Genomic DNA, 27506 nt, shown 5'->3' on the forward strand with positions numbered 1-27506 from the left:
TAAAAAGGCAGCTTATTTTTGTGAAAGCTGTACCGAGTATTGTTAATCCTGTAAACAAGCTTTAAAAATATTATTCTCTCGCTTACAAAGTTCAACAGACCTTTTTCGTTCTGGCAAAACAAAACAAAAAAGAATAATAAGTGAACAACATGATACATCCTTCCTGCATACTAAGTATTATAGTTTCTGAAACGTATTTTATTTAGTAAAGATGCGTAACTTAAGTAGAAACAGTAGCGTTAGGGAATAAAATTGGAAGAAGCTAGTTGACACAATAATTAGGTACTGTTGTATTGAGTGGAGTAACATGATACAAGTACAAATATATTTCGGCAGTTTGATAATTTTCTTGGAAGTTAATAAATGTTAGGCTATCAACCTTGACGTTGCATGAAACACAATTTAATTGCAGATGTTGTAATGAAGCCGAGGTGATTTCTTAAAATCGCTTGAGAAAATTTTGTAGTAAACAATTTGCCTTTTTTTTTTTACGCACGAATTGTAAAAGGGCCAAAGACCAACATCTTCACGTGCAAATTGTGTGCAAGAGTTATTTTTATAATTCTGTTTACTAGTTTACTGTGTAATAACTCGAATTCCCTCACGTACGAACCACGAAAGGGGGCAAAGTCCAACACTTTCACGTGCCAGCTGTGTGACTGTACATCTCATGCAGATTGGCTTTTCACAATGATAAATAGTAACTTGGACGTATGAAGACCTGTTTCGTTTTGTAACCAATGCCTTAAAAAAGGCTTTCGTCTTTTAAGAAGCAATAGCCTTTAAAACATGAAGAAATAAGTTATCGGAGTTAAAGACTTTTTCACTGAGTAGAATCGCACGTGAAAACCTCGTGAATTATGATGATGCAACCATCTACCTCAATGATAAAAATCCTGGTATTTCGTAACTATTCAGTATTCGATGAGTCACATTTTGGCTTAAGAAACTCCGAGGAAACCTTAGAGTTTTCCTTCTAATCAACGTTTGGTGAGTAGAAATTTATTTTACTTTAACAATTTGTTTAACTTGCACCAGATGTAACAGGGAAAGACAGAGGAAAGTGAAAATATAGGTTGAGGATCGACTCAGCTGAACGTTTCGAGTTTTCATTTATGTAGCACAATACCCAATTTCGCACAAAAACCAAATCTACATTTAGGATGAAAAAGGTAGATTCATCACCCTTGGTAAGGTTACACCGAAGTGTTAAAGTTACACTGAAGCATTCAAAATAGCTCATGCACGTTTAACGTGCCTATGTTTCTATTAAACGCTGCGGCGTTTATTAAAAGTTTATTGTTTTCAATGCGGCATGTATTTAAGGGCAGGATTTGTTCGAGGGCGGGGTTTATTTCGAAATCACTTTTCTTTAAATCACTGACAACAGTTACTGTGAATCGTTTGTAAATATTATGTAATTTAAAGGTTCCAGTGTCTCTCTTATTTTGTTGAGACAGAATTGTAAATGTCTGGGGCCGGTTGCTCGAAGCCTGGTTAGCGCTAACCGTTGGTTAAGAGGTATCAAAATGTATAGGTTTCCATGGTATTTAACGCTGGTTAGCACTAACCATGCTTCGAGCAACTCGGGCCAGGATGGTGTAAAGTTACCAAGTTGTTTCGAGGTTTTTCTTATTATCTTCTAGTAAATGCCGCATTCTTCTGATTAGAGTTTGACTAATGGTCGCGGGTCGCGGGTCGCGGGTCCTAAGTCGCGGTCGCGAGTCCAATGTCGCGGTCGCGGGTCCAAAGTCGCGGTCGCGGGTCCAATGTCGCGGTCGCGGGTCCAATGTCGCGGCAGGGGAAAATGATTTGGGGGTCGAGGTAACTGAGTGAAAACGACCGATATGAAACAATATAAAGGGAAAAAAATCTGTTTTATGCACGATACTCTACGGTAGCCAATTAACAGGTTACAGATGTTAGAGTCAACAAAATAATGTCTCAAGAAAAGACCTAAAAGAAAAAGCTGGCCGACTTTTGTGTTCACCGCAAGTTTATTTTGTTTTCTTTCTATCGGGCCTAGTTATGTGTAAATTCAGCTTTGAATATACTTATATGCATAACAGTATCTGATTAAAAAGTTACCATAAGTTACCATTGTTTTCTTCTTGTCTATGAATTGCTCACAAATGCTTAGGGGTTCATTTACTGAAAAGTATGCGATACACTTCATAGACTACAAATTATAAACGTTACAACAACTTAAAGCCTCTTAATTTTTTTTAAAAAAGCGAACTCGGGCTCGAGCCACGAGTCTGTCCGTAGAAGAAACGAGAAAAAACTGAAAGAAAATGTAAATAGACGCATGAAACTTCATTCAAGCGGTATTCAAGGCAATATGGAAACAAGTAATAATCCACAGAAAGGAGTCTGTTCCTCGAAGCAAGATTTTCGCTTAATGCTTTTATTTTTACAACTGAGACGGCAGTCCAGAGTGTTCAATATAACTTCTTGTTCTCTTCACCTAAATGGCAACCAGGACAACCTGACAATAGGAAGCCATTCAATGTGCGTCTCAGTCAAATCTTGAAAACATGCATCATAACTAAGTGAGTAAGTAGGTAAGGAAATAATAACGCCCGACATCATGAAGCTGAAAATGAACGTCTGTCCTCCTCTTTCCAGTTACTTGTGCAAAGAGTTTATTTTGGGAGTTTGCCTCCAGGAAGTTTTTCAACAAGCGTTTTCTTTATTTTTGCCGAAAACATTTGTTAAATTTGAAAGAGTTCTCGTTTCTTCTACCGACAGACTCGTAGCTTTTCGAGCCCGAGTTAGCCTTTTTTAAAAAAGGTTTAAAGTTGTTGTAACGTTTATAATTTGTAGTCTATGAAGTGTATCGCACATTTTTCAGTGAAGGCACCCCTAAGCATTTGTGAGCAATTCATACACAAGAAGAAGAAAATGGTAACTGATGGTAACTTTTTTTTATCAGATACCGTTAGGCATAAGTATATTCAAAGCTGAATTTACACATAACTGGGCCCGATAGAAAGAAAACAAAATGAACTTGCGGTGAACACAAAAGTCGGCCAGCTTTTTCTTTTAGGTCTTTTCTTGAGACATTATTTTGTTGACTCTAACATCCGTAACCTGTAAATTAGCTGCCGTAGAATATCATGCATAAAGCATGCATAAAAACATTTTTTCCTCTTTATATTTTTTCCATACCACTCGTTTTCACTCAGTTACCTCGAACTCCAAATCATTTTCCCCTGCCGCGACATTGGACCCGCGACCGCGACATTGGACCCGCGACCGCGACTTTGGACCCGCGACCGCGACATTGGACCCGCGACCGCGACTTTGGACCCACGACCCGCGACCCGCGACTATTAGTCAAACTCTTCTGATTAGGTGCAGCGTTTATTGGTAATTTTGCTTCCATCTACGGCGTTTGATTGAGGGTGGCGTTTATTCGAGGGTGGCGTTAAATCGAAAAACTGCGGTAAGTGTTCACTGGTATCTAAACCAAAAATCAATGTAATATGTTTTGACGAAAAATTCACTTTACTTAAACTGTTAGCTGTGAATTTCAATACCGTTTGTGCCTGTCCGACAAACACGTTAGAAAGACCTGAGGGCTATCTTCCTAATGAACGAGTCACCTAAATTCATACCTGCAGCAATCTCATGTCAGGGGCACCCAACGTCAATTTTCGGAAAATATCTGTTCGGAAGATCATTTGAGCTCTAGAATTTTCGGAACATTTGTTGTAAAATTTCTTGCTAGCTTGCCTCTCCTAGGATTTTCGAAGATCTAAAAAATGGTATAATTGCCTATTTTTAACGGATTTTTACCCTAAACAGGTCACCTTGGATTTTCGGGAGTCTTTTTCCTGGCTGAAATTTTCGAAAAGGTAAGTTCTGATCCCTATAATTTTCGGATCACTAGACTTTCAGCTAGGAAATCCGAACAGATGAAAAATTTTTAGGGGATAAAAATATGCCTATATCTACCGCTTAAATACTAAAATACGTTTAACAATGCTATGTTTTTAAGTGGTTTTGAACTATATTCTCGTTGGGTGCCCCTGTCATGTTGCCAATGATATATCTCATGTGTACTGATCTTCTCCTCAATATTACTGATTTATCCTCACTTTCAACACTGTACTGTCGCAATTTGAATCACTGCACTTTGTAACACCTGTCGCAATTTGTGTAATAAGCCGTATCGCACTTTGTAATAAAAGAGCTGTCGCAATTTGTAATAACTGTCCATCGCACTTTGTAAATAAACTAAGCTGTCGCAATTTGTAATAATTCCTTCACACTTTGTTATAAACCTAAATTATTTTCTTTGGTCAAACATGCATGTCTTCCGGTATAAATTTTTCTGCCTTGATTAATCACGTGACCAACGAGGATCGCTTTTATGAAAGACGTGAAACTTCCTGTGACATGTCACCAAAAAAAGATGTGAATCATTTCATATATTTGAATTCAAAAATATTTAAATAACAAAAACAACATTTAACAATAGAAAATTCGTGAATAACCTGGCATTTGTCGTCCAAATCCGGATCCATGTTTGCTTGCCACATGACACGTGAAGTCTTCGGGGGGGGGGGGGGGGGAGATAATCCCTTATATAGGGTAGGTAGGTGTGCATCGCCTGATAGGGTATGGTTTTTGAGGATCTCGAACCTCAAATAGGGTATCATTTTTTACCTTGTTGGCTTTATGTCTTTGGTTTGATCCTTAGATAGGGTAACTCAAGTAGTAATGGATGGTTTATTATCCTTTCCATTTTGTGGAAAAAAAGTAATCCTGAACACGCTCGGAAGAATTGCAATGTCTTACGAGTTGTATGCACACGGTATTTGCTTTATTAGAGGGCTTCATAGAAAAAAATTGTTTTAAGATGGAATGAGTACTTCCTTTGTTCCCATATGGGACCAAAGCAAGAGAGAATAATGGACCAAATGGCCAGCCGGCTCAGTGTATGACCCCAAGTGAGTTTTATAAAATTAGGTACATACAAAGGTATTCGAAAGCGACTAATTGGATTTTGTGTTTATGTTTCTGTTGTGGTTCGACGATTTGCCACTGGTGACGCTTTTGTTTATTTGCAGTAAACATTTAAAATTTTTCCAGGCCGCGTCTATTTAAGTTGACCCGACCTCTTATAAGATCTAAAAAGGAAAGCTTGAACTTTCCTGGTGTCCTTATTCGAATGACGTAAGGAAGCATGTTACGATTTGTGGAAATTAAATGCCTTTTAATAATTGTAAATTCTCTTCGGTTGCGTAGCATTAGAAGAGAATTGATTTCTGCTCGCTATTATCATAGCTGTTGATTAATTGTGAGATGTTTTGTATGATTATGTCTCGAGTATTTCTGAATGCAATTGTTGTTTTAATACGTGCTGAGAGGTATTTGTATTCCGGTATAAATGTGGCTGTTTAGTATGCGAGTCATTCTCGGTCGTTTATACGCTTCCTTTTCTGCGTGTAAGTTAAATTTTATGTATATTTAGGATTTATTTAGTTCAGTTGATTGATTTCAAAAATAGCGCTCAATTCTATTGAAGTTTGATCTACATTCAGTGAATTTATCTATATATATGACGTATATATTTTCGTTTTATTATTGTTATTTTTTTCTGCTTCGTAGGAAGGTCGTCGAGTTTTTTGGCTTGGTCCCTACCCAGGTTTCCTCTATTTTTTTCCAGTCTCTCACGGGATTTTTGTAGCGGTTTTTTCCTGGCCTCCGAGTGTCTCTTGTAGATACGTATCCAAAACCCCGTTTAATTTTCCTTAATGTATTCTTCACAGTTCTGTTTTTGAGGCTCAGTTGGTCTTCAATAAAGCGTAGCGGCCTACTACGGCACAATAAACCAGAAATGTTGTTAGTTGTTATTTGTGTGTTGTTGGGAAGCCTGTCGTTAAGAACAGAATGGCTTAAGTTTGTGTCTAGAGTGGCTAGATTCTTTTCTGTGACAGTGCTCTGTCCAGCGGCACATTTCCCGTATTGGCCATATAAAGGAGTATGCCCCCCCGCCCCTTACCACCCCAGGTAACCATTGCATGCCCACATAGTACAACAGCAAGGTTTATGAATACAGAATTTTGCAAGTCGGATAACTAATCAACATTAATATAAAAAAAAAAATGTTTAGGACCATGAATTGGCTTGAATGAGAGGAGATACGTTGTAAATTATACATAAGTAATTTTGTAAGTTACGTGCTTGCAGACGTCATCACCTTTGTTTATGAAGTACCATTCATATTTTGGCATTACATTAATGTTGACGAAGTAAGTTGAACCACTCTCAAAAAATTATTACAAAGTACGATGGAATCATTACAAATTGCGACAGCTTAGTTTATTACTGAAAGTGCGATGGACAGTTATGACAAATTGCGACAGCTTTATTTATACAAAGTGCGACACGGTTTATTACAAATTGCGATGATTATTACAAATTGTGACAGTACAAACACCACCCTCGGCTGTCAGTTCACCGAAGAAATTCTAAAAGCTTCAAAACCTGTTTGTTTCAATATTGACGTTACATTTCATGTGCTTGAAATAAGGGTAGCATGGATTAAAACACTAAGATCGGCTTATCATTCATTACCTTTACATGCATGTAATAGAATTTCAAATCAGACAAAAGTCTAAGAAAATGTTGTTATGATTTCCACGATTGGTCGAATATTTCAAGGGTGAGGCTTAAATAATCGAGGGTCTTGTCGCGATACCTCACTTCCCTTTCCATGACATTTTGTCTGGTAAAACTAAAATCCTAACAGTTTCAATAATTTTTACCACTACTAATGAAGCGAATTCACGCGAAACACTAGTAAAAATACAATACATTAGGAGCGGGTGTAATTTGACAAGGTAGAAATTAATGAAAAGTTAGTGAAACTGTTAGGATTTTAGTTTTACCAGAAAAAATGTCATGCAAAGGGACGTGAGGTATCACGACAAGACGCTCAATTATTCAAACCTCACCTTTAAAAAATATCCCACAAACCGTGGAAATCATAACAACACTTTCTTACTGAACTGAAACTTGACTTGAAATAGAATTTCGATGATCAGCTTGTGCAGTTCTGTTTGTCAATTTTTTTCTGCAATCTGGTGGTCATAAAGCCAAGCTAGAAAATAAAACCTCATCCTACGTTTAGTTTCAGAGAGACGCAAGCGTGAGATCAAATTCTTTAAAAAGGGCTTCTACAACAACGAACGCTTCATACTTATATATCTTGACTAATATTTCAGGGTTTATTCGTTTATTTGTTGTCTATTTAAGTGCAATGTTAAGGAAAATTCAGATATTTTTCCCGAGTTCTGATTTGGGAATCGTAATGTACTATTCCCCACTGATTTTATAGGAAAATTCATTACCTGACGAGAGAATTCCACCTTAATTGCTGTGTTAGAATTTAACGATAGTCGTTACGTAGATGCGAAACAATATCATTTAGCCTCGTTTTCAACTCGCAATTCCACGCCAAATACCTCGCTTTGTTAACCAATCAGGATGCGAGTTTTTATTCAATTATGCGATCCTACGTTTTATTATATTCACCTGTTGGTGTGTTTTAGGTCAGTTTCAGAATTATCATGCAAATATGAAGAGACTTGATCATGACATAACATTAACCATGTTAAATTCTATTCGATTTGCGGTATATTTTCACAATATTTTGAGTTTAAAAAGCATGAGTTGGCCGGTATATAACTATTATACTGAAGATCGTTTTCGTATTCATGCTTCGCTCCTTCACGCTCCCTCCTCGTGAGCGAGGCACGTTATTTCAGGATCATGGTCGTTTTCAGTCTTACCATTTCAACGTTATTCCGTTTCAAAAAACTTAGTCTTTCTCCAAACTGAAAGGCGAGCGATGTTAGGAACGAATTGCTGACATCTTCGCTCCTTAATTACCGTCACGTTAATACCACCATTTAATTTCATAGACCCTGCTGGTGGTAGGCGTATTTTTCCTTTTTCTACCCACCCCTCCCACTTGCCCGCCCCTTCTCCAGGTACCTCTGAGTCGCGCTTAAAAAAAAACGCCTGCTCTGCAGGCTACTTAATTGCTGGTTAACATTAAAGCTAAAGTGAACTAAACTTCACATTAACTGTTGTTCACTGATTAGATGCAATATTCTTAGGAAGATCGAGAAATTCCTCAAATCCGATGTTTCGGATATCTCGTATCAACTTGATAACTTTTGTGACGGCGAAAGTCTCTGAAAACCACCCCAGAAAAAAGTTCCCTCTGGTACAACCCCATTAGGAGAATTCTTTATTTTCCACTTAATCGTGCATTAGTTTCTTTTTCCCTGATTTTGTGTCTTTGCAACTGTCTCTGTCTCCAGCAGCAAAGGCAGGCAAAAATGAAGGTTTGCCCTGACAAGGTCCTTACCACTAGGTGCAACATTTTCACGTGCTGTGGTTGCTTAAACCTCTACAGAGTGATAAATATATGGGTCATATTTCCCTATTTCTAGTCGTTAAAATGAAAGACAAGTTTCCTTCTCGACGTCTCTTCCATCCTAAATTTTCACAACGACGAAACATCAAATGCTTGACTGAAGAAAGGAGAAAAAACTGCCAAAAGAAACAGTTCGGTTATTCATTTCTTTGTTCTATGCCTGAAATCCATTCCATTCCTCTACTTTTCATGGGATCACTTGCCGTCGACAATGGGAATTATTTGCGGTCCAAGATCATTTCCGGTCCATTTTGGGGATCATTTGCAGTCTTAGGATCATTTGTGGTTGGGGATCATTTACGATACTTTACAGATCTCTTGTCACAAATGACGTCATCTCTTCTAACTATAGCAATTACTGTATTCAATGTTTACCCTAACGTATATTCGGAATAAACAAACAGCTACAGGAACGATACTTTATAGACTACACATTAATTGCTGCTTTCAGTAATCAAAGAACTCAAAGGGCGGGTTTGGTTGAGTTTAAAGAAAATATCCCGTTTGAGCAATCACGTGCTAAAAAGAATGGAATTCTGCAACCCCCGTGCAGGGATCCTGGTCCTTACTATTACTAGTCAAGACTAAACAGATTATTTCTCAAGATATCGTTAGTTATTGTTTTTTTCGCCCATTGCTCAACCACAACACTACCTTTGACATACGATGTGTGGGGAATAAAATACATATCGTTAAATCTTGTACCCAGTGCGCCGTTTAAGAAAAATGATTGTACGAGAACACAGTCGACAAAACCCATTTTCATTATTATATTACTATTAAAAATCTTCGCTTCTCAAGTAAACTTTTTGCGGGAAGGTACAGTAGGAGATCACCAGCCGGTCCGTGACGTGCGTAAATTTGGGACTAATGTCTCTGCATGCTTAACACAAATTAATCCTTATGGACGGCTCAAGGTAGCATCGAATTGAGTCATTAATTGAATACAACACAACAGAAATGAGTCTAAGTCAGCTGGCTTGTGAGTCTGGTAAGGCTACGGTGGTGTCTAATGCAGTGGACAAGTGCTTATTCTATGGCCGTTCTAGCTGCAGTATGTCGGGTCAGCAACAGGACCAATAGTCTCCACCCCGGTTTCGACAAGGACAAGAAAAAAATACGCATATTCATCACAGGTCATTGTGTTAAAAGACGTAGATATCTACATTTGAACCCATTTTGGTACACAGCTACACCAAATCATCGCCCTGGTTTCAGCAACCTGAGACAGGTTATTTAGTAAAAAATCTAATGCATACGCAGAAAATAGTTTACTGACAATTCCCGGAGTAACATAAGTACATACTATAGTGTATTTTGATAAAGTAGAAAGGTATCAATTTTGATAAACAATAGAAACAACACTCAATAATTTAAAAGAAAAATCAATTATATGCACTTACTTTTGGCAGCTTTGCTTGAAGGACAACAAACGTACAGCGAGACAGTAAATGAAAAGGGAGTCTGAGCTGCAGGGGAAGTCAAAATGAAAGTAATGTAACTATATCCTTTTACGTGCAGGAATTTTACAGACATGACAGATGTACTTGACCTCTGTGTGACGTATATTTTCAGTAGTTTTAAGAAAAGTTATGAGTGGGGTGGGGAGGGAAAGGGGAAGAGGGTTTTGGAAGTACAATCTTTAATCTGCAATCTTTCTTTATTTCACACTATATATGGCATTTACACAAGCGTACGTAAGTAGGAGAACAAAGTAGCTGATAAATAATCATTAAGCTAAAAGACATGAAGTTCATTTGTGTACAGTGTCCAAAGTAGCAAGAGCTTTCTTGTTAACCGGGCACCGTCATGTTCAGATAATCGGCAGCAAGCAGCAAAGAGAGGAAATAAAATATACGTATAAAATCTCAAATAATATCAGAGATAGAAAATGATATTCATGTCCCCAAGACCATTTAGAAAAATAAAATCTTACACAGCGATCAGCGTAGCCTGGGACGGGCTCTGCAATTGGGGAAAAACTCAAACGAGAGGGAAAAAAAATCGGCGAGCCAAGCCAAGCGGTATAGTCCTGGGAGGGCAAAGGGTCCAAGCACTCCATTTTTTCCCCACAGCGGAGCCTGGTTTTAGGGGACGATCCGCTCGGAAACAATTCTTCTGCAGCCAGAAAATCCTTTGAAATGTCCATGCAAGTAGCAATTAACAAACTAGACTCCCTTGAAGCTTAAGGACCTTAAGCTGAGTTCACTCAGGGCTGCCCGCCATAAGACCTACTAACACTCCCGGGCGGACAAACTAGGTAAGAGTCGGAGCCGCTGAGGGTTTGAAACCCTGACAAAAAAAAATCCTAAAATATATATCTTGTGTTTAGGACAACGCCCTCAATTTTGTTACCCTGTTTAATTAGGACAAAGGAAAAAATGTAGGCCGTCATGTTTTTAAGCCATTTATCGGCAATTGCAGAGCAACTTCACGTTATAGTCATTGCCTTTCTATACTTGGGGTACAAACAAACTTCATCCCATTTATAACTAGGACAGACTCGCACAAAATTATAAACTCTGTTTGTGACTCGCGTGAAATTATATACTCTGTTTAGGACAGACTCCCGCGAAATTATTCCACGCGAAGCGAGGCTTATAATCCCTTCGCGCGCGAAGCGCACGTTTATCACACGAGCATCGCAAGGCCAGCGCGAGTTTGGTTGGTGTCCGCCTTGACGTCATCCAGAGTAGTGACGTCAAAGTGCATTATGGGTTTCCAGGCAACCGATTGCCATCGACGACAAAGCTCCGGCTTTTATTCATGAGGAGCTGACGAGTTTTTTTACATCTGTGCGAATTATAACAATGTTTTCGGTCGGTGAATCATCACCCAATATCTCAGGCAAATAAAAGAGAACAGCAAACTCAACAACGGAGGATTCAACAAGTGGCTGGAAATTCTCGCTGGAGATTTACTAACAAAACTCCGCAAGACCGAGAACTTAGAGAACGTCGACTTTATATTCAGCCCGAACAACGGCACAGTGAAGACAAACGCTGTCAACTAGAGCCAGAGGATGTAAAGAGGCAACAACAAAATACTACAATTACACTGCAAACGAGGCCGACGAAGAGAGGGAACACCGGCTGCCGACTTTTCAGCGAAATGCGGTCAATAGAATTCGCAACAAAACCGACGAGGATCGAGAGGCAAGTTTACAGTCAAATTTATCTTCTTCGATGCAACGATAGGCAGCAAGAATTACACCATCTGTAAAATCGACATGAGGAGTATCTTTCCAACGGACTGAGGACAGCCGATCAACCTTTTCACCGTTTTACAGTAAGCTTTACTTTACAATGAACAGTTTAGAACAACACCGATAATGTGTGACATGTAGGGAAGCGTTACATTTGTAAACAAAATCCGCTTACTGAACAAAATTATATGTATAGCAGCCTTATACATAAACACAGCTGTGTCTGTTAAGACAAATATAACAAAAAATTCTCATTGCTGGCCTCCTATATTTTCGTTCTTATTATTCGAAAATACCATCTGTATTGCAGATATTCTCAGAATATTTTATGTGTGACATGGCTGCCATGCTAGGAACGTTAATTCCTTTCGCTGGTAGGGAAAATTTAAGATGTCACTCATAAAATTTCACTCTTTCAAAGAAGTAAGAGAGAGGTGACATATTCACAGAAATAAAACATTTGTTCCATTGGCAGAAGAAGATTGTTTCAAGAAATTAAACGACATATAAGCAGATATAGATCAATCCATCCGGCACTTCGCTTTAAATTCACGATAAATGCATGTAATACAGGGAAAGTGTTCATTCGACTCGTCTCAGTCTGGGAAATTAAAAGTCCTGAAAATCTATGGCACTGTCTCAACAAGCTCATGCATGTTTAGAATGGAGACCAGTGGAGAAACTGATCACCTTCAACATGACTTGTTTGTGGACATTTCAAACCAATTCACTCTTGCATAGATATTTGTTTTTTTATGCATGTACACGAAATTACCATGAACACTTGCCTACGTGATTAAAAAATTGATACTTTTTACATGAATTCAGTGCTTTACGATGAATGCCCTGCACATTCAATGATCATAAGTCATGATCACTTTATGATTCTCATGAACTGCATTTTTAATAACATTGCGACTTGTAATTTTCTATTTCAGTGATTATGTTTACACTTTACTGTCACAAACAATAGTTGTGAATTGTGATTATGTACCAAAACAAGTGCAAACACTTTTACAGCTGTATTTCACCCAACAATAAATTTTTTCTCCAATTACCAGCATTTAGTTGTTGTTTTCACTGCAGCATTATCTCCTACCATTGCCATCCACTCACTAGTACTGACACATTTCACAGATAACTAAATTACACTTAAGGGTGAGTTTTTATTAAGCAAATGCAACTGCATATTAGCCGGCAGTTATCTGCTATCACCCCCATTTCCTTTTGACCATAATTACACATGTAGGAGGGTCAGATGGGATGAACACGGGATAAACCTATGTAGCATTCACTAACAACAGCAACCCCATTTAAATCTCAGAAGATCCTTTTTAAAGCCAGAGCACTGGGTTCAAATTTAATCCACAGGAGATTAAGTAGATCTCAGCTTCTGATTAGACCCCCCCCTTCATTTACTTCATTTCTCTCCTGTTCTCCCACCCCTTATGGGTTCCCGCCCCCCAAACTTCGCAAGGTTCTGCGATACACGTATTTCTAGTATATACCCTGTTTAGGACAGTTGCATGAAATTATGGAAGCTTATAGACCCTGTTTGGGACAGACTCGCATGAAATTATGGGATTTTTCAGGATAGTCTGAAAGAACAACATCCAATAGGCCTACTTGCCAAAAATTAGCATTTGGTGGCAGTTTGTCTCTGAGATATTAGTCCAGTTGGGCTCTGAAAACTGCATACAAACCCCTTTAAATTTGTTTTGGGTCGACCCAAGTCGAAATTCTAATTTTTGGCAAGTAGGCCTCGGTTGAACTGGTTGTGCCTAAATCATGAACCGTCCAAAAGGACAGCCGAGGAGTACTAGGAACGAGTTTCCGATTCGGGCCATCCAATATGGCGGCTCAAGCGTGGTGGAAACTGACAGCCAAAGGAGCCGTTTTATCGCCAGAGAAGCGTGATTTTACAGTATTGTTGACCAAGTTTGCGTTTGTTGTGACTTTTGAAGAGTTCTTGGTCCTGTATAGTGAGCAATCCTTTTATAAATGTCTTATCAATTTGTATGGCAACATTTGCTGGCCACCTCTAGCTTTCTTTGTTAAACTGTGTTGTAGAACTTGATTTCTGTAGCTTTCTACAAGCTTAGGATAACTCTATAGTAATATTTTTATTCATAAAGGTGGCCTTGTCCTTTTGGCCGGTATTACCGAAGAAAATAGTTACCGTCCAACGGGACATCCTGAGTTTTAGCAACATTTGTTAGGTGGTATATCATATCTGGGTTTTTTTTAATTGTTAAACGGTGATTCTTTAGGTTTCTAAGAGGCCAGGGTAACTAAACAGGAATGCTTTTTTTTCATAAAAAATGCCTTGTCCTTTTGGCCTGTATTATCTAAGGAAATAGTACCCCTTAGCAGGACATGCTAAACCATGTCAGCAGTTGGTTGCATGTATTACTACATGATGACATATTGCAGCTTGTTATTGTTACATTGTCATACATACCTTGCTTTCGGAAGGTTTTTTCCTACCAGCTGGGGACAGCTGAACAAAGATAGTTTTATTCATCCTTGTTGTTGTAATTTCAAAATCAAATATTTATTATTTAAGGATACACAAAAGGAAATGTCAGAGGTTATCCCTATCGAGGATGCTCCCTACATAAAATGTAAAATAAACATACTACAATGCAAAATTTAAGAATAATTAAGAAATGGCTAAAAAAATTACAAAATTTTACAATACTTTCTAAGTTAACTTCGAATCACCTGGGGGGCACTTTGGAGGGAGTACTCAGGTATAATAGTGATGGGGAAGTGAAAACCCTTTTTCTGGTTTGACATGTGAAATCCAAGGATAACTGAACAGGAGTGATTTTTATTCTTGAAAATGGTCTTGTCCTTTTGAATGGTATAAGCTAAGAAAATAGTACCACCCATCAGGACATCCTAATTAAATTTGCTCAGCAAGCTTGTGTTTAATTTTTCATGGTTTATCTCATTTGAAAAATGTTTTGAAAGTTAATTTTTATCTCAGGTAATTTTTGTTTTTCTTTTGTTTTTGGGTATGTTAATATATGCTCATAATGTTGAAACAAAGGGAAAACAAAAATTACCTGAGATAAAAAATTAATTTTCTTTTGTGTTACTCAATATTATTATTAAGGAGCACAATGAGTTTGGAGTTGTTTTCAAGCTTTATTTTCTCCACTCATCAACAATAATTGGTGGCACATGTGTAAGAGTTTTTGTGTATCCAGGAGGGGTGGATTGAGTGGGTAGCCACCCCTCTTTAGAATAGCCCACCAAAAAAATATAATACTTGGGAAAACAAATGGAAATACACGGGTCCCCCCAAATTATAGAAATACGTGGGATGCAAAAACCTTGTGATGCAAACCAGCCATCTTCCTTCCTAAATCGCTATGGTTAAGGACGAAAGTGCGACAACTTCACTCCAGACTTCACATAATTCCCCTAAGGCAGCTGGATCAATTTGGGGGCAGGGTGGGGGGGTGGTGGGGGTAGTGGGGCTGTTGAAAGTCAAGGGGAGGGGGAAGTGAAACAGAGAGAGTCTCCAGGATCTACATCTACAGGTTGGCATCTCTGCTTTCTTTGACAGGCAATTTTCCATGCTACCAAGGTAGGTAGGTTTTTGGGTATGGTGATGTATGATATTAAATAATGAGTTTAAAACAAAAGAAAATAAAATTTAGACCAAGGATAAAATTAAGCCACAACATATATATCAATTTATATTTTTGGATTTCAGTATGGAGAGGGGGGTTGAGAATAGTTGTTGTTGTTGTCACAAAAAAGATCAAACTGTTACAGTAAATAGATAAGGGATATTTTAATGAACTTTTTTTAATAACTTTAAACAAGTTCTCAGTACTGTCTGAGCAATACACTTTTCCCTTAGATAACTCTGCCCAAAGGGATATAAAAGACCACTGAGCACCAATATTGATCATTGTGAGGTAGCATTAGCAAAAAATAAAATTTCCTGATTTTTAAATAAGACGAGGCAAGATCTGCAGTTTCCAAAGATGCAAGCCCCTGAAAAGGGTGTCTTTTTCCTGAAATCTACACGGCTTGAAACACGGATTTTCAGCAGTTTTTCATTACTTCCCATTCAAACATTTAAATTTGGGGTTAAAAGTATGTAGGTGAGAAAAGTGCCTTGCCTTGTGTCTTGCTAACTGCAGCCCTGCTTAATGTTTTGTACATGCAGACAAATGCTGCTGTACTGTCAGATAACCCACTGGGTGGTACTATTTTCTTAGCTTAAACTATTCAAAAGGACAGGACCATTTTTTAAGAATAACTGAACAGGAGTGATATTTCATATCACCCCTGTTCGGTTAGCCTGGGGTTTTAGAAACCTCTAGAAACAACGACTGCATCGCAATGTAACAATAAATTATAAATGGCCAAACCTGATGTAAAAAGAAACAATTGCCTTTGTACTTTCAAATGTTCTGCTGGGCAGTGCTACTCTCTAAGGAATGGTTCAAGAGGACAAGGCAAATTTTGGAAATACAATCACTCATATTTGCCTATTCAGGGCTTATGGGAACCCATAGAAAGCAAGGTCTACATTGCAATGTAACATTAATGTAAAGGCAAACAAATGCTGCTTTTATTTTTATATGTCCTGCTGGACGGTACTCTTTGATTCACTAATACCACCCAGCCAGACAGGACAACTTAAGGTGGCTCGGCTGGATTTTTCATGGGGGATACCTCCCAAGTTTAATTGTTAACTGCGTCGGCATGAGTAAAGATATGGGAAGAAGGTTGCCACAACTGTATTATATAAAGATGAAAATTTATGATCTGAGTTTTATTACAATCAGAGTCACCATGGCAACAAAGACAAGACAACAAAGCAAGCATTCCTGTTGGATCTTGCACAGCCCATGACGTGGCACCGCACTGGTCGTTTACCCCTCCAAAGGAATAAAGTGCCAAATTCGTAAAATTATCTAATGCAAGAAGGCAGGTGAATATAATGAAAGTTTGACAAATGGCTATTTTGGGGTGTAATTTTAACATCAATTTTGGCCAAACTCTAGCCCCAGGCTCTTCTCTGTGTAATACCTCGACGACAAAGTTACATGCATGAACTGAAAGCTCTATTATAGTAGAGTTCATGGTCAAACTCATTTGGGAGCACAATTTACTAGTGGGGTTTTATGGCACTTTCAAAATGCCCCCTGGGAGGCTGATTTTTCAGTGCTCAAAGTACAAAAAATGAGACCGCTCCTTTGGCTGTCAGTTTCCACCATGCTTGAGCTGCCATATTGGATGGCCCGAATCGGAAACTCGTTCCTAGTACTCCTCGGCTGTCCTTTTGGACGGTATGATTTAGGCACATGATGATTTAGACGTTCTTTCAGAATCTAGTGACAAATCCCATAATTTCAGAAATTTAATTTTTCTGACATCATCACTTAAAAACTCTATTCCTAGTCGTTAAAATGAAAGATAAGTTTCTAGACTGCAAAATAGTCGGTTTTTTTCTCAAAATCAGTAAAGAAATTGGTAAAGCGTGGCGTAAGAGTCTTATGAGCACGAAGCGCACATTCTTGACGTCCCTTCCTGATCTTGCTAGTTCTGGATTCTATTCGATAACATGAAGAATGACAAGTTGATCTGCAGGTTACAAAATTTATTTTCGAAAACAGCCTGTATTCAGAGGAAACTTTCCCCCTTGTCAGTGTGATGTCTTTCGTTTCTTTGAATTTATACTCAATCCTTTGCAATTTGTCGTCCACAGCTCCCGTGTTTTCATACAATCAAATAAATAAACAAACTGAGAACCTTTACGTAAACTGTAGAGTGTGTTTCGGCTATTTCACTCATCTCGCAGAGACCTCGTTGTTTTAACAAATGAATGTAATCCTTCATCTTAATGAAATAATTAAAAACGCCGTCGTCATTCGAAATTATTCTTGTAAGTTCATTCGGCGATGATGAGGGAACCTTCTCGTCAGAGCGCGTGAGAAAACCATGGAAACAGTTGATTGACATCCACGAAAACTCAGGTTTCAACAGAGAGAAAAATCCCTTCAAGGGCGCATGTTAGTGGTAACCGCTGTAAAGTTCTCAGGACATTCACCATCCATGCCTGAAATCCATTCCATTCCTCTACTTTTCAAGGGATCACTTGCCGTCGACAATGGGAATTATTTGCGGTCCAAGATCATTTCCAGTCCATTTTGGGGATCATTTGCAGTCTTAGGATCATTTGTGGTAGGGGATCATTTACGATACTGCACTAATGACGTCATCTCTTGAAACTAATTCATTGAAGTATTTGTACATTTGGAATAACAAACAGCTACAGGAGCAATACTTGATAGACGACACATTAATTGCTACTTTTTAATCAAAGAACCCAAAGGGGCTGGTTTAGTTTAAAGAAACATTACTAGCTGTATCCCGTGTGAAAAATCACGTGCTTAAAGCATGGGAATTCTGCAACCCCCGTGCAAGGATCAGGGTCCTTGCTATTACTAGTCAAGACTAAACAGATTATTTTTCAAGACACTGTTGGTTATTGTTTTCTATGGAACATTGCTTAAACACAAAGTTATCCTTCGACATACGATGTGTGGCAAATAAAATACATGTCGTTAAATCGAGATTTTAGTAGCGTATGTCTTTTTTTCTTCTTCTTCTCGCCTTCTTGTATGCCACTTCAAGAAAAATAATTGTACATTGTACATGAACACGGTCGACAAAACCCATTTTCATGGTATTAATATTCAACATCTTCGCTTCTCAAGTAAACTTTTTCCGGGAGGGTACAGTAGGAGATCACCAGCCGGCCCGTGACGTGAGTAGATTTGGGACTGATGTCTGCATAGGGCTTTAACACAAATTACTTATGGACGGGTCAAAGTAGCATCGAATTGAGTCAACTGAATACAAAACAACAGAAATAGTCTATGTCATTTGACTCGTGAGTCCCGTGGTCCGGTATACCCGGGGAGGGGGGGGGGTACTTCCATACATTACCTATCTTGGGTATGTGCCCCACACGGGGTCGTGATTTTGAAGCTCCTGATTTAGAATGGGGTATCCATTTCAGAGGCGTTTTCTAGAAGGGGGTATAATATTTCGAATGCACGAAAGCTCCAGTTTTGTAGGCAGCCATTTGAAATTATTCAAGGACAGATTGCTTTTAAAAATACGGTTCAATGCGTTAACAAGAAAACTATTGTACTCTTTGCACCCTAGAACGGAGTATAAAAAATTGGCCCATTTCTAGAATGGGGTATCAGTTTTAGGGCGAATTCTAGAACGGGGTATCAATTTTAGCGGAAATTTTTTTTAGAGAGGGGTGCCAATTTGGAGTCCCGGGCGGCACATACCCACCCAAAAAATACCCAAGTGCCCCCCGGGGGTGTATAATGGTATGCAGTGGAGAAGTGCTGTTCTAGCTACAATATTTCAGGTTTAGAAATTTTCATCAGCAATGGTCTAGGCATGCAGGGACAACTAATATTCATCACACGTCGTTTTGTTTTTAAAAAGACTTAGATATCTTGATGTGAACCATCCTTTGGTACATATATAGCTACGCCAAATCATCGCCCTGGTTTCGACAACCTGAGACAGGTTAACTAAAAGCCCTTATGCATGTCACACAACAACATTAGCTTATAACCAACGCAGAAAATAGTTTTGCTGACAATTCCCGGAATAACAGTTTAGTTGTGTATTTTGAACACGTAGAAAGGTATAAATATAAATTTTGATGAACAATAGAAACAACACGCAGGGGCACCCAACGAGAATATAGTTCAAAACCACTTAAACATAGCATTGTTAAACGTATTTTAGTATTTTAACGGTAGATATAGGGCATATTTTTATCCCCTCAAAATTCTTCATCTGTTCGGATTTCCTAGCTGAAAGTCTAGTGATCCGAAAATTATAGGGATCAAAACTTACCTTTTCGAAAATTTCAGCCAGAAGAAAGGGTTCCCGAAAATTCTAGGTGACCGTTTTAGGGTAAAAATCCGTTAAAAATAGGCAATTACACCATTTTGTTAGATGTTCGAAAATCCTAGGAGAGGCAGGCAAGCAAGAAATTTTACAACAAATGGTCCGCAAATTCTAGATCTCAAATCGTCTTCCCGACAGATATTTTCCGAAAATTGACGTTGGGTGCCCTGAACACTCACTATTAACTTTAAAAAATCAATAATATGTACTTACCTTTGTCAGTTTCACTTGAAGGAACACAAACGGACAGCGAGACAGTAAATGAAAAGTAAGGAGCAGGGGAAGTCGAATTGAAAGTAATGTATATCCTTGTATAACTGAATAATACGTGCAGGAATTTTACAGACCTGACATGACGGGCATGACGTCTGTTTATTTTTATTAGTAATAGAAACGTCATGAGTCAGGCTGGGGAGGGAAAGGTGGAGAGGGTTTTTGAAGTACAAACTATGATATCGGTGCAAAACCATGTAGAAAAAACAAAATTCTACACAGCGATCAGTTTAGCCCGGGACCGGGCTCCGCAGTTGGGGGAAAACTCAAAAGCGAAAAAAAAAAATCGGCGAGCCAAGCGAGTTAAGCGGTATCTATAGACTGGGGTCTAGGGAAAAGGGTCCACGTGATCTTTTTATGCTGTTCCACTCCCTATTTTCCTACTTTTCTCCACAGTAGAGCCTGGTCAGGGTACGATCAGCTTATAAACAATTCTTGTGAAGCCGGAAGTTAACAAACTAGACTCCCTTACTAATAAAGCACTCAGAGCTGCCCGCCATAAGACGAGAGAATTCGACCAATATTTGAGTATAACGACTCAGTATATTTTTCGTTCGGTAAGAAAAATTCCCCGGTAAAAGGAAAATAAACTTGAACTAAGGAAAATTTTGACCCGATGCATAACAAATTTTCTTTTCGTTTAGGTAGGTTGACTAGCAATTCCCTCATTTTTCTTTTCATGCCCAAATGATCGGGCCATTCAATACCTTTTAGCACCAGTTGTATAGCTTTTCATCTGCCTTTTTAATGGCTTTTTTTCGTTTGTTTTCTTTTCACTTGCATGCGCTTCTGGTTTAGTCAAAGTCCCAAACCAGTCAAGGGATGATTGCATTTTATTATTGAACTGAGACCGTGGTTTATGAAATCTTCTTGGACCCCAAGATCTCGTTCTTTGTGGGCTCTTTTCATGGAGTAGATAACTACTTTTCGAGTCAACGCTTTGTGCTTCCATGAAACTTTCCACCAAAAATAGTGTTTTTACATAAAAGCGTTTGGCAAACTGAAAACGGCGTAGACCGTGGTTTTGTTAAGCACTGGCTATTAAAACTACGTTTAAATAACTGGCCTCTGTAACTGGCCCTGAGTCTTCAAGAACTTGTACCCTGCGCCGCAGCTGGCGGTTTGTTTACTGTGGGGGGGGGGGGGGGGGGAGGGGGGAGGAGGGTACTTAGGTTAATTTTTGCAGAACCCAATTATAGACCCTATCTTACTTTTAGGCAAATATGTAGTTTTCGTGATCTCAACTTAGTCACTTTCTATTTATGTATCTACCTTATCAGTCCTTCAAATAGGTCATCACAAAATGAATTGACAATTATTTTTTAAATTGAATGAAAAACGCTTTACTTTTTACCTACAGTACAAACATTCTGGTACGTTTGCTAACCGTAAATGTGAAGACTTTTATTACCCAAAAATCAGAAAATGTGTGACCCGCTTATAGTCAATCCAGTCGTGAAAATGCGACCCCATCCAGCGGTACATCCCCATCAGCCTCTTAAAAGGAACTACCCTTCCCCTGGGGGAGGGGGGTTGTTTGCTGTGCGCAGGGTGATGTTATCGTTTGTGGCTTGAAAAGTGAGAGATGTCTCTCAAACACACCAATAAAGTCTACATGGTCTAGAGAAATTGTAGATCACAAACATTGTAATATATCGGTTTCATTAAAACAGTAACAACCCTAACAAGTACAGCTTCCAGCCGTCTTGACGTACTCGCGCTTGGTCAGCATTAATAACGCAGCATATTTAATTTACAAAGCTTTCTATTAAATTCAAAAATGCCTAACACAAATTAAGAGTTAAAAAATAAAAATAATATCTCCATTTACACGAATGTAGCCTTTTGTTAAACCCACTGAAGTCTAAGTACAAATTACGTAACTCATATTCACTCGAAAAGAGTGGGTTCCATATCATGTGAAGTGCTTTCAAGAACTTTATCTTGAAACTAGACATAGCAACGTCCATTTTTCTTGACATTTTTGTCCAAGATTACAGGATAAATAACGGTTTTGTTTAAAACTTAACCCACCTGTTATAACAGCTGTGTCATTTTGATCGGGGCTGAGTCTAGGCACGATGTCTTTTGCATCATTTTCAAAGACATTTCCTAGGCTGTCTTTACCAGGGGCTGCACTCAAATCTGTTCTCCGAAGAGATGGATACAATCACCATATCTATGATAACTTAAAAGGTCACCTATTCACACAAATAAGCGCCGCACTCAATAAAGCGGCACGGCCCAATGCAATAAAATAAAAAAAACGTTTCTGTTAGTTACTGAAAATAATAATACCGGTATCTTAAAATCCAAACAATTCTTTTATCCATCCTTATTTCAAATATAACCTACCCTCGAATAAGCACCGCATCTGAGGCAAGAAAAATTTACTAAGCGTCGCGGTACTCATTCAATTAAATAAGATAACCATCCTTTTGTTAATTCACAGGATTGTGACACACTTCTCTCTCCTTTAATTTCCAATTACTCTTTCTTCCCTTTGTCATTTTCCTTACCCCATGGCTCCCGCTTTCACAATTCATATTTTAATATCAGCTGCCGATTCCACAGGGTTTCTGACTTCAAACCTTTCTGGCCAAATATCCACAAACAAATATTCCAATCTGATCTCCATCTCTTATTTTCGCTCTGCTCGTTTAATACGTCCCCACTATACTATCTGAGAGCCTGGCACAGGCTACACAGTTCCTAGCTCACAAACCAGTCAGTCCATGCTTCGTTAACTGATAGTTTCATTGTAACTTTGATCTTGAATGTACACAGGGCAAACATAAAACAGCTCTCCGGGCTGGAAAAGTTACCAGGACTCTCGAGAAACAGGCCCCTGGCCCCAGTTGTTCAAAACTGGCTGGAGAGTGCTTTCCACTAGATACATCTCTATCCAGAGTATAACGCAATTGTTTTCCTTAATACCTATCCACTGGATAGTGACGTATTCAGTGGATAGAATTTGGGTCTGTGAAAGAGCCCAAAATGGCTAACAGATGAATTTTATGGCTTTATTAAGTCGAGAAAACGTTCTGTTTTGTGATTGATTCCTATTTAAAAAAACAGTGCAATCAAAAAGGATACAAAGTCGTAAACAAGGTATGTGAAAGGGGTACCATTTGTCAATTGCAATGAGGGTATTCGAAAGGGGTACCCTTTTCGTGCAAAAGAGGTATATCCTCGAAAAGGGTAAGGGGTTGGACCTCAGGGCCAGTGGAGCCTCCCCGTATAAACAGTTGTTGAGTACCCCCCACCCCACCCCCCTAGCCCTCCACACTGCTACAAGACAAATAACCTACCATACCCTCTCTCCTCCCCAGAGGCATCTTTGTGTCTTTGTGTCCCCCGCGCGCTTTCTATTTTTTTCGATTATTGCTATTTTTATAGGGATTCCCAGTGGGAGCCTCTGCGGATCCAGGAGAGAGTGCCATACCGGTGCCAGCAGTTGGCCGCTCAACTCACCGTTCCAACCTCGTTCCCAGGGTTCTCTCAGAGAGAACCTAGGAACAAGGTTGCTCACCGTTCTACTACGCTCAACCTGCCGCCCTACAGGTCGCTTAACTCATCGCATTCTGTACGTAGGTTAGATCAGCTGCCGTTTTTTCTTTGCTTTAATCTTGTTTTGAGTTTTTTTTAGGCGAGTGGGTTATCGTCACTGGATTTTGTTTTAGTTGTTTTGTACGAATTAGAGTCTGAGGTGTCCTCGCTTGAATTTTGTTTTGAGTTTGTAGAAAGCACTCCATGAACACGTAAAATATCTGACACAACAATGCAGCCATTTGTTCACTCCTACGTCACTTAGCTGCTTTCATATCAGGGAAAACTCGGCATAACAATACTTTTTTTGTGCAGTAAAAAAAATTAGGAAAGAAAATTGCTGTAACAATCTGCCTACGAGTAGTCTCACATTTTCCTCACCACCCGCGAGAAAAGTGACGCGCGAAGGAAAGAGAGCTCCGCGCGCGGGCCAACTTAATCCTCGAGAGGGGCTATTTTCATTAATTTAACGCGTTCATTGGTGCGTTTGTGAAATTAACGAGCTCTAACGCATGTATGGCTTACATACCAAGACCGGAACCCAGGCCACATTGATGGAGGACGAGTGCTCTGACCAATGCCTCAGGGGCACCCAACGACGCAATTTTAAGTTTTACGAAAGTAAGAATTTTTCTGATTCCTCCCTCCATCGCATGTTGAATTCGAAAATTTTAGGTTTCCTTTTTCTACGAAAAACAGGCAAACTTGGGTACTGAAATGCGAAAAATTAAACTTTAGACAATTGTAGAGAATTTATTAGATATGTTACGAAAATTGTACATGAATGGAACTGTCATTTAGAAATTTTTAGCCTTCCTCAAGCTATAGAAAATTCTAGGCAATTTTTACTCCTCCGATCAGATATTTTACAGAAAACAGTCGTTGGGTACCCCTGAATGCCTCACCCCTCCCTCCTGAGCCTAGTTCAGACATCAACTGGGAGAGCTTCTCGCGGGGTAAAATACCATGTACCATATAAAAAAGTAAACCAGTGACACAATTAATTTTATTGTAACTAAGACACAGAAATTTATATTTAAAAAAATAAACAATACCAATGCTATTACAATGCTGCATTTCAGTCATCATGAGGGTACAATGTAAAATGTTGATTAAATAATTAGAATTCTTTGTATGGCTGTATAGAAAATCATTTTCATCCTTGTTTCATTTCATTTAAAAAAGAAAAGAATATACATTAAAACCAAGGAGAACATGCAACAAAACACTGAGTTTCCAAGAACTTGTAGCCTGTGCCGCAGCTGGTGGCGGTTTGTTTGCTGTGTGCAGAGGGAGGGGGGGGGGTGGATGTTTTTGTTTGTGGTTTGTAAAATGAAAATGTCTCTCAAACACAACAAACAAAACCACCAGCTAGTATACGTAGGTTAAAGATCTTGCTAATCACAAACTTTCCATTGTTTCATGAAAACATTGAGAACTCTAAGAAGTAATTTCCAGCCATTTTGATCTACATGTACTCACACTCGTCTTGGTCAGTACTAATAACACAGCATATTTACAAAGCTTTCTGTGTATAAACTCACAAAGGGCTAACACAAATAATATTAAGAAGAGATAAGAAATGTTAAGTCCATTTACGTACATGTACATGTAGCTCTTTTGTTCACACAAAAGATAATTACACATTAACTAACCCATAATTTAGTAAAACTTTTGCATAATCTGGACACAAAAACGACTCAAAACATGCCACCTTTTAAGGAACATGTAGATTTTGAAATTCTCAAAGTACATTAATTTTGCAATAGTAAAACTAGAGATTGAAACTCAAGGCTGGTTATTAAAACACAGTTTAGTTGGTGTTTGACAGAACTTTCACATTGTAAGTCATTTTTTCAATTTTACCATCCTTACTGTGTGTACATATCTATAAACATTGTTTGCTGTCAACAGCATCCAAAAGACTTATAGGCCAGACTGGAAAATCATTTAACATCTATTTTTGGGGCCCAGAAATTTTATTAAATATAATTCTATTAAAAAGGCTTTGTTTTAATAACCAACCCTACACTGTAAGTGTTCTGTGCAGTTTACTCCAGAGAAATCACATACTTTGCTTTAAGGCCCGTTTAATGCTGAATTTTTTATAAGACAATTTAAGGTGCAGTATCAAAACTGCCTACAGGTGATTTTGTGCAAGCTTTAGGAGAGTGAAGGTACACTCACCCAGAGTTGGACAAAATGACCTTTGAATGAAGAACTCCAGCAAACTTAAAAACAGATCAGCCCAATTTTTTTGTTAAGGATTAGTCCACTTAAGTTTTCTTGCGGTGTAAACACTGTTTTCATGACTTCTAGAAAATATTTATGCAATTTAGGTTACTATATTCACCGTTTTCAAAGACCATAATTTATTTATGCACCTTGTTTACCCCCGAAAATTTTGCATTTTGTTTCCAGGTTTTCCTGGATATTACAGTAGCCTAAAGAGAAATTGAAGACAATGGTTCTGCAAGATTTACGGGGTAGACAAGGTGCATTATGGTCTAGGTGAAAAACGGTGAATAATTAAGTGGATTTCCTCGATGATATATGTATTTGTTGGATTTTAAAGTACATGTAACGTAAAACTAAGGAAACCAGGAAAAGCTCCCGCCATTTGAGCCTTTAGCTTAAGTGCGCCTCTTCCTTTACCATTTTGATATAAAAATAAAAATATCTTATACCTTTAGTAAAGTCTCCTCGATTAATCATAAAATCCTTGATAACTCGATGGAACCCTGATCCTTTATAGTGAAGAACCTTCCTGTCCTGCTTAAACCTTTTTCTCCTAAAAAACAGGTTCAAAATTAATGCCAAAAATCTTGTTTAAAGTTTCCATGAAATGTCAAGTTGATCACTCAAAAAATAGCCATTAATTTCCTTAAAAGTTCAGCAATTTCATAGCACTATGCACTATTGCATTAGTTTATCAGTAGTCTCTTATCATTATGTGAATTCTGGCATTTTTTTGGGCCTCTTATTCAGTGTTCAAGTTAATTATTTCAACAGGGGGGTCATGTAGACCATCTGAGGGGTCACCAAGACCATGTACTTATTTTTTTTGCCATATTTAACTTAAAACTTATATGTCATCTGTCGGGTCAGGAAGCCTTCTTTGTCTGGTCATTGACCCAAGACCCATCTCTTATCTGGAACACTGTTATTACTTTTAGTTTTAGAATACACTTGCTAAAGGTTTTAATCTCTGCTTTTCTTTTTTTCTGTGTTATCATTTAAGAGTCTGTGCATTGTACGTCAGTAAGCGCTGTGTTAATTAGATCACTTAACTTCTGTGTTTTATTCATTTTTAGTGCAATCTGCAAGGCTTTCTAATAGTTAAGGTTTTTGTTTTTATTAGATAATTTGTGTTATACATGTACTTGTCTTGCCCCGCCACAAGTAGCTTTCCAGCTATTTGCAGGGCAAACCATCCAACTTTTGTATTCTTGTACAAACAATAAAGTTGTTGTTGTTGTTGTTGTTATTTGTTTCCCAAAAACATGACCCCCTAGATTAGCACAGCTACCCACAATAATATTGTACTTCAATTGCAAAATACAAATAAGATGTATGTATATGTGTATGTAGATACGTAGACTTGAACTAGGTCAAAAACATTTACTTGCTACTCAGAGTTTCATGCTTCATGAGAAGCAATCATCAGGCAACTGCCAAAAAGAAACAATACATGGTGTTTTATAGTGATTTTGAAAAAAACGGTAGCGATTCATAATAGGCTGGGTTGCATAGCAGTGGATAAACAATTTTCAGTAAACCGCTGAAAAAGAAAAAAAAAAAAAATAAATAAAAAATAATAATAAAAAAATAAAATACGTCTTATGGGCTTAAATAATCACGTTATTTAGAAGAAATTTCTTGGAATGTCTGCAACTTGATACGAGTTCATTTCTGTTGTTCAGGGTCGCCATATTCGGTCTACAAATTATATAGTACTTCTCCGACAGACATAAATTACACTTCTTTGTTACATTTGAATAGGATCTTGCATGTCTAATACTCCGCCATATAATTTGGTAGTCAGTT

At 38.3% G+C, this 27506-nt stretch overlaps 2 protein-coding genes across 3 annotated transcripts in view; both read right to left on the reverse strand.

Moving 5' to 3' along the window:
• LOC140930963 (uncharacterized) overlaps positions 1 to 19981 on the reverse strand; it is a 29578-nt gene extending 9597 nt beyond the window's left edge. Inside the window, exons 1-2 of one of the 2 annotated variants that reach the window (XM_073380711.1) lie at positions 19851 to 19981; positions 9862 to 9927 (exon numbers count right to left, since the gene is read on the reverse strand). The gene's annotated coding sequence lies outside the window, so the exon portion shown is untranslated. The remainder of the gene's footprint in view (positions 1 to 9861; positions 9928 to 19850) is intronic. The other variant, XM_073380712.1, reaches the window with a different exon arrangement.
• The window catches only part of LOC140930961 (uncharacterized), a 99170-nt gene that overhangs the window by 65413 nt on the left and 6251 nt on the right, over positions 1 to 27506 (reverse strand). Inside the window, exon 3 of the mRNA XM_073380702.1 lies at positions 26165 to 26250. Coding sequence (XP_073236803.1) covers positions 26165 to 26174 — 10 coding nt within the window. The 5' untranslated portion in view covers positions 26175 to 26250. The remainder of the gene's footprint in view (positions 1 to 26164; positions 26251 to 27506) is intronic.

This window comes from Porites lutea, chromosome 3, assembly GCF_958299795.1.
Source record: "Porites lutea chromosome 3, jaPorLute2.1, whole genome shotgun sequence".
Classification (NCBI taxonomy): Eukaryota; Metazoa; Cnidaria; class Anthozoa; order Scleractinia; family Poritidae; genus Porites; species Porites lutea.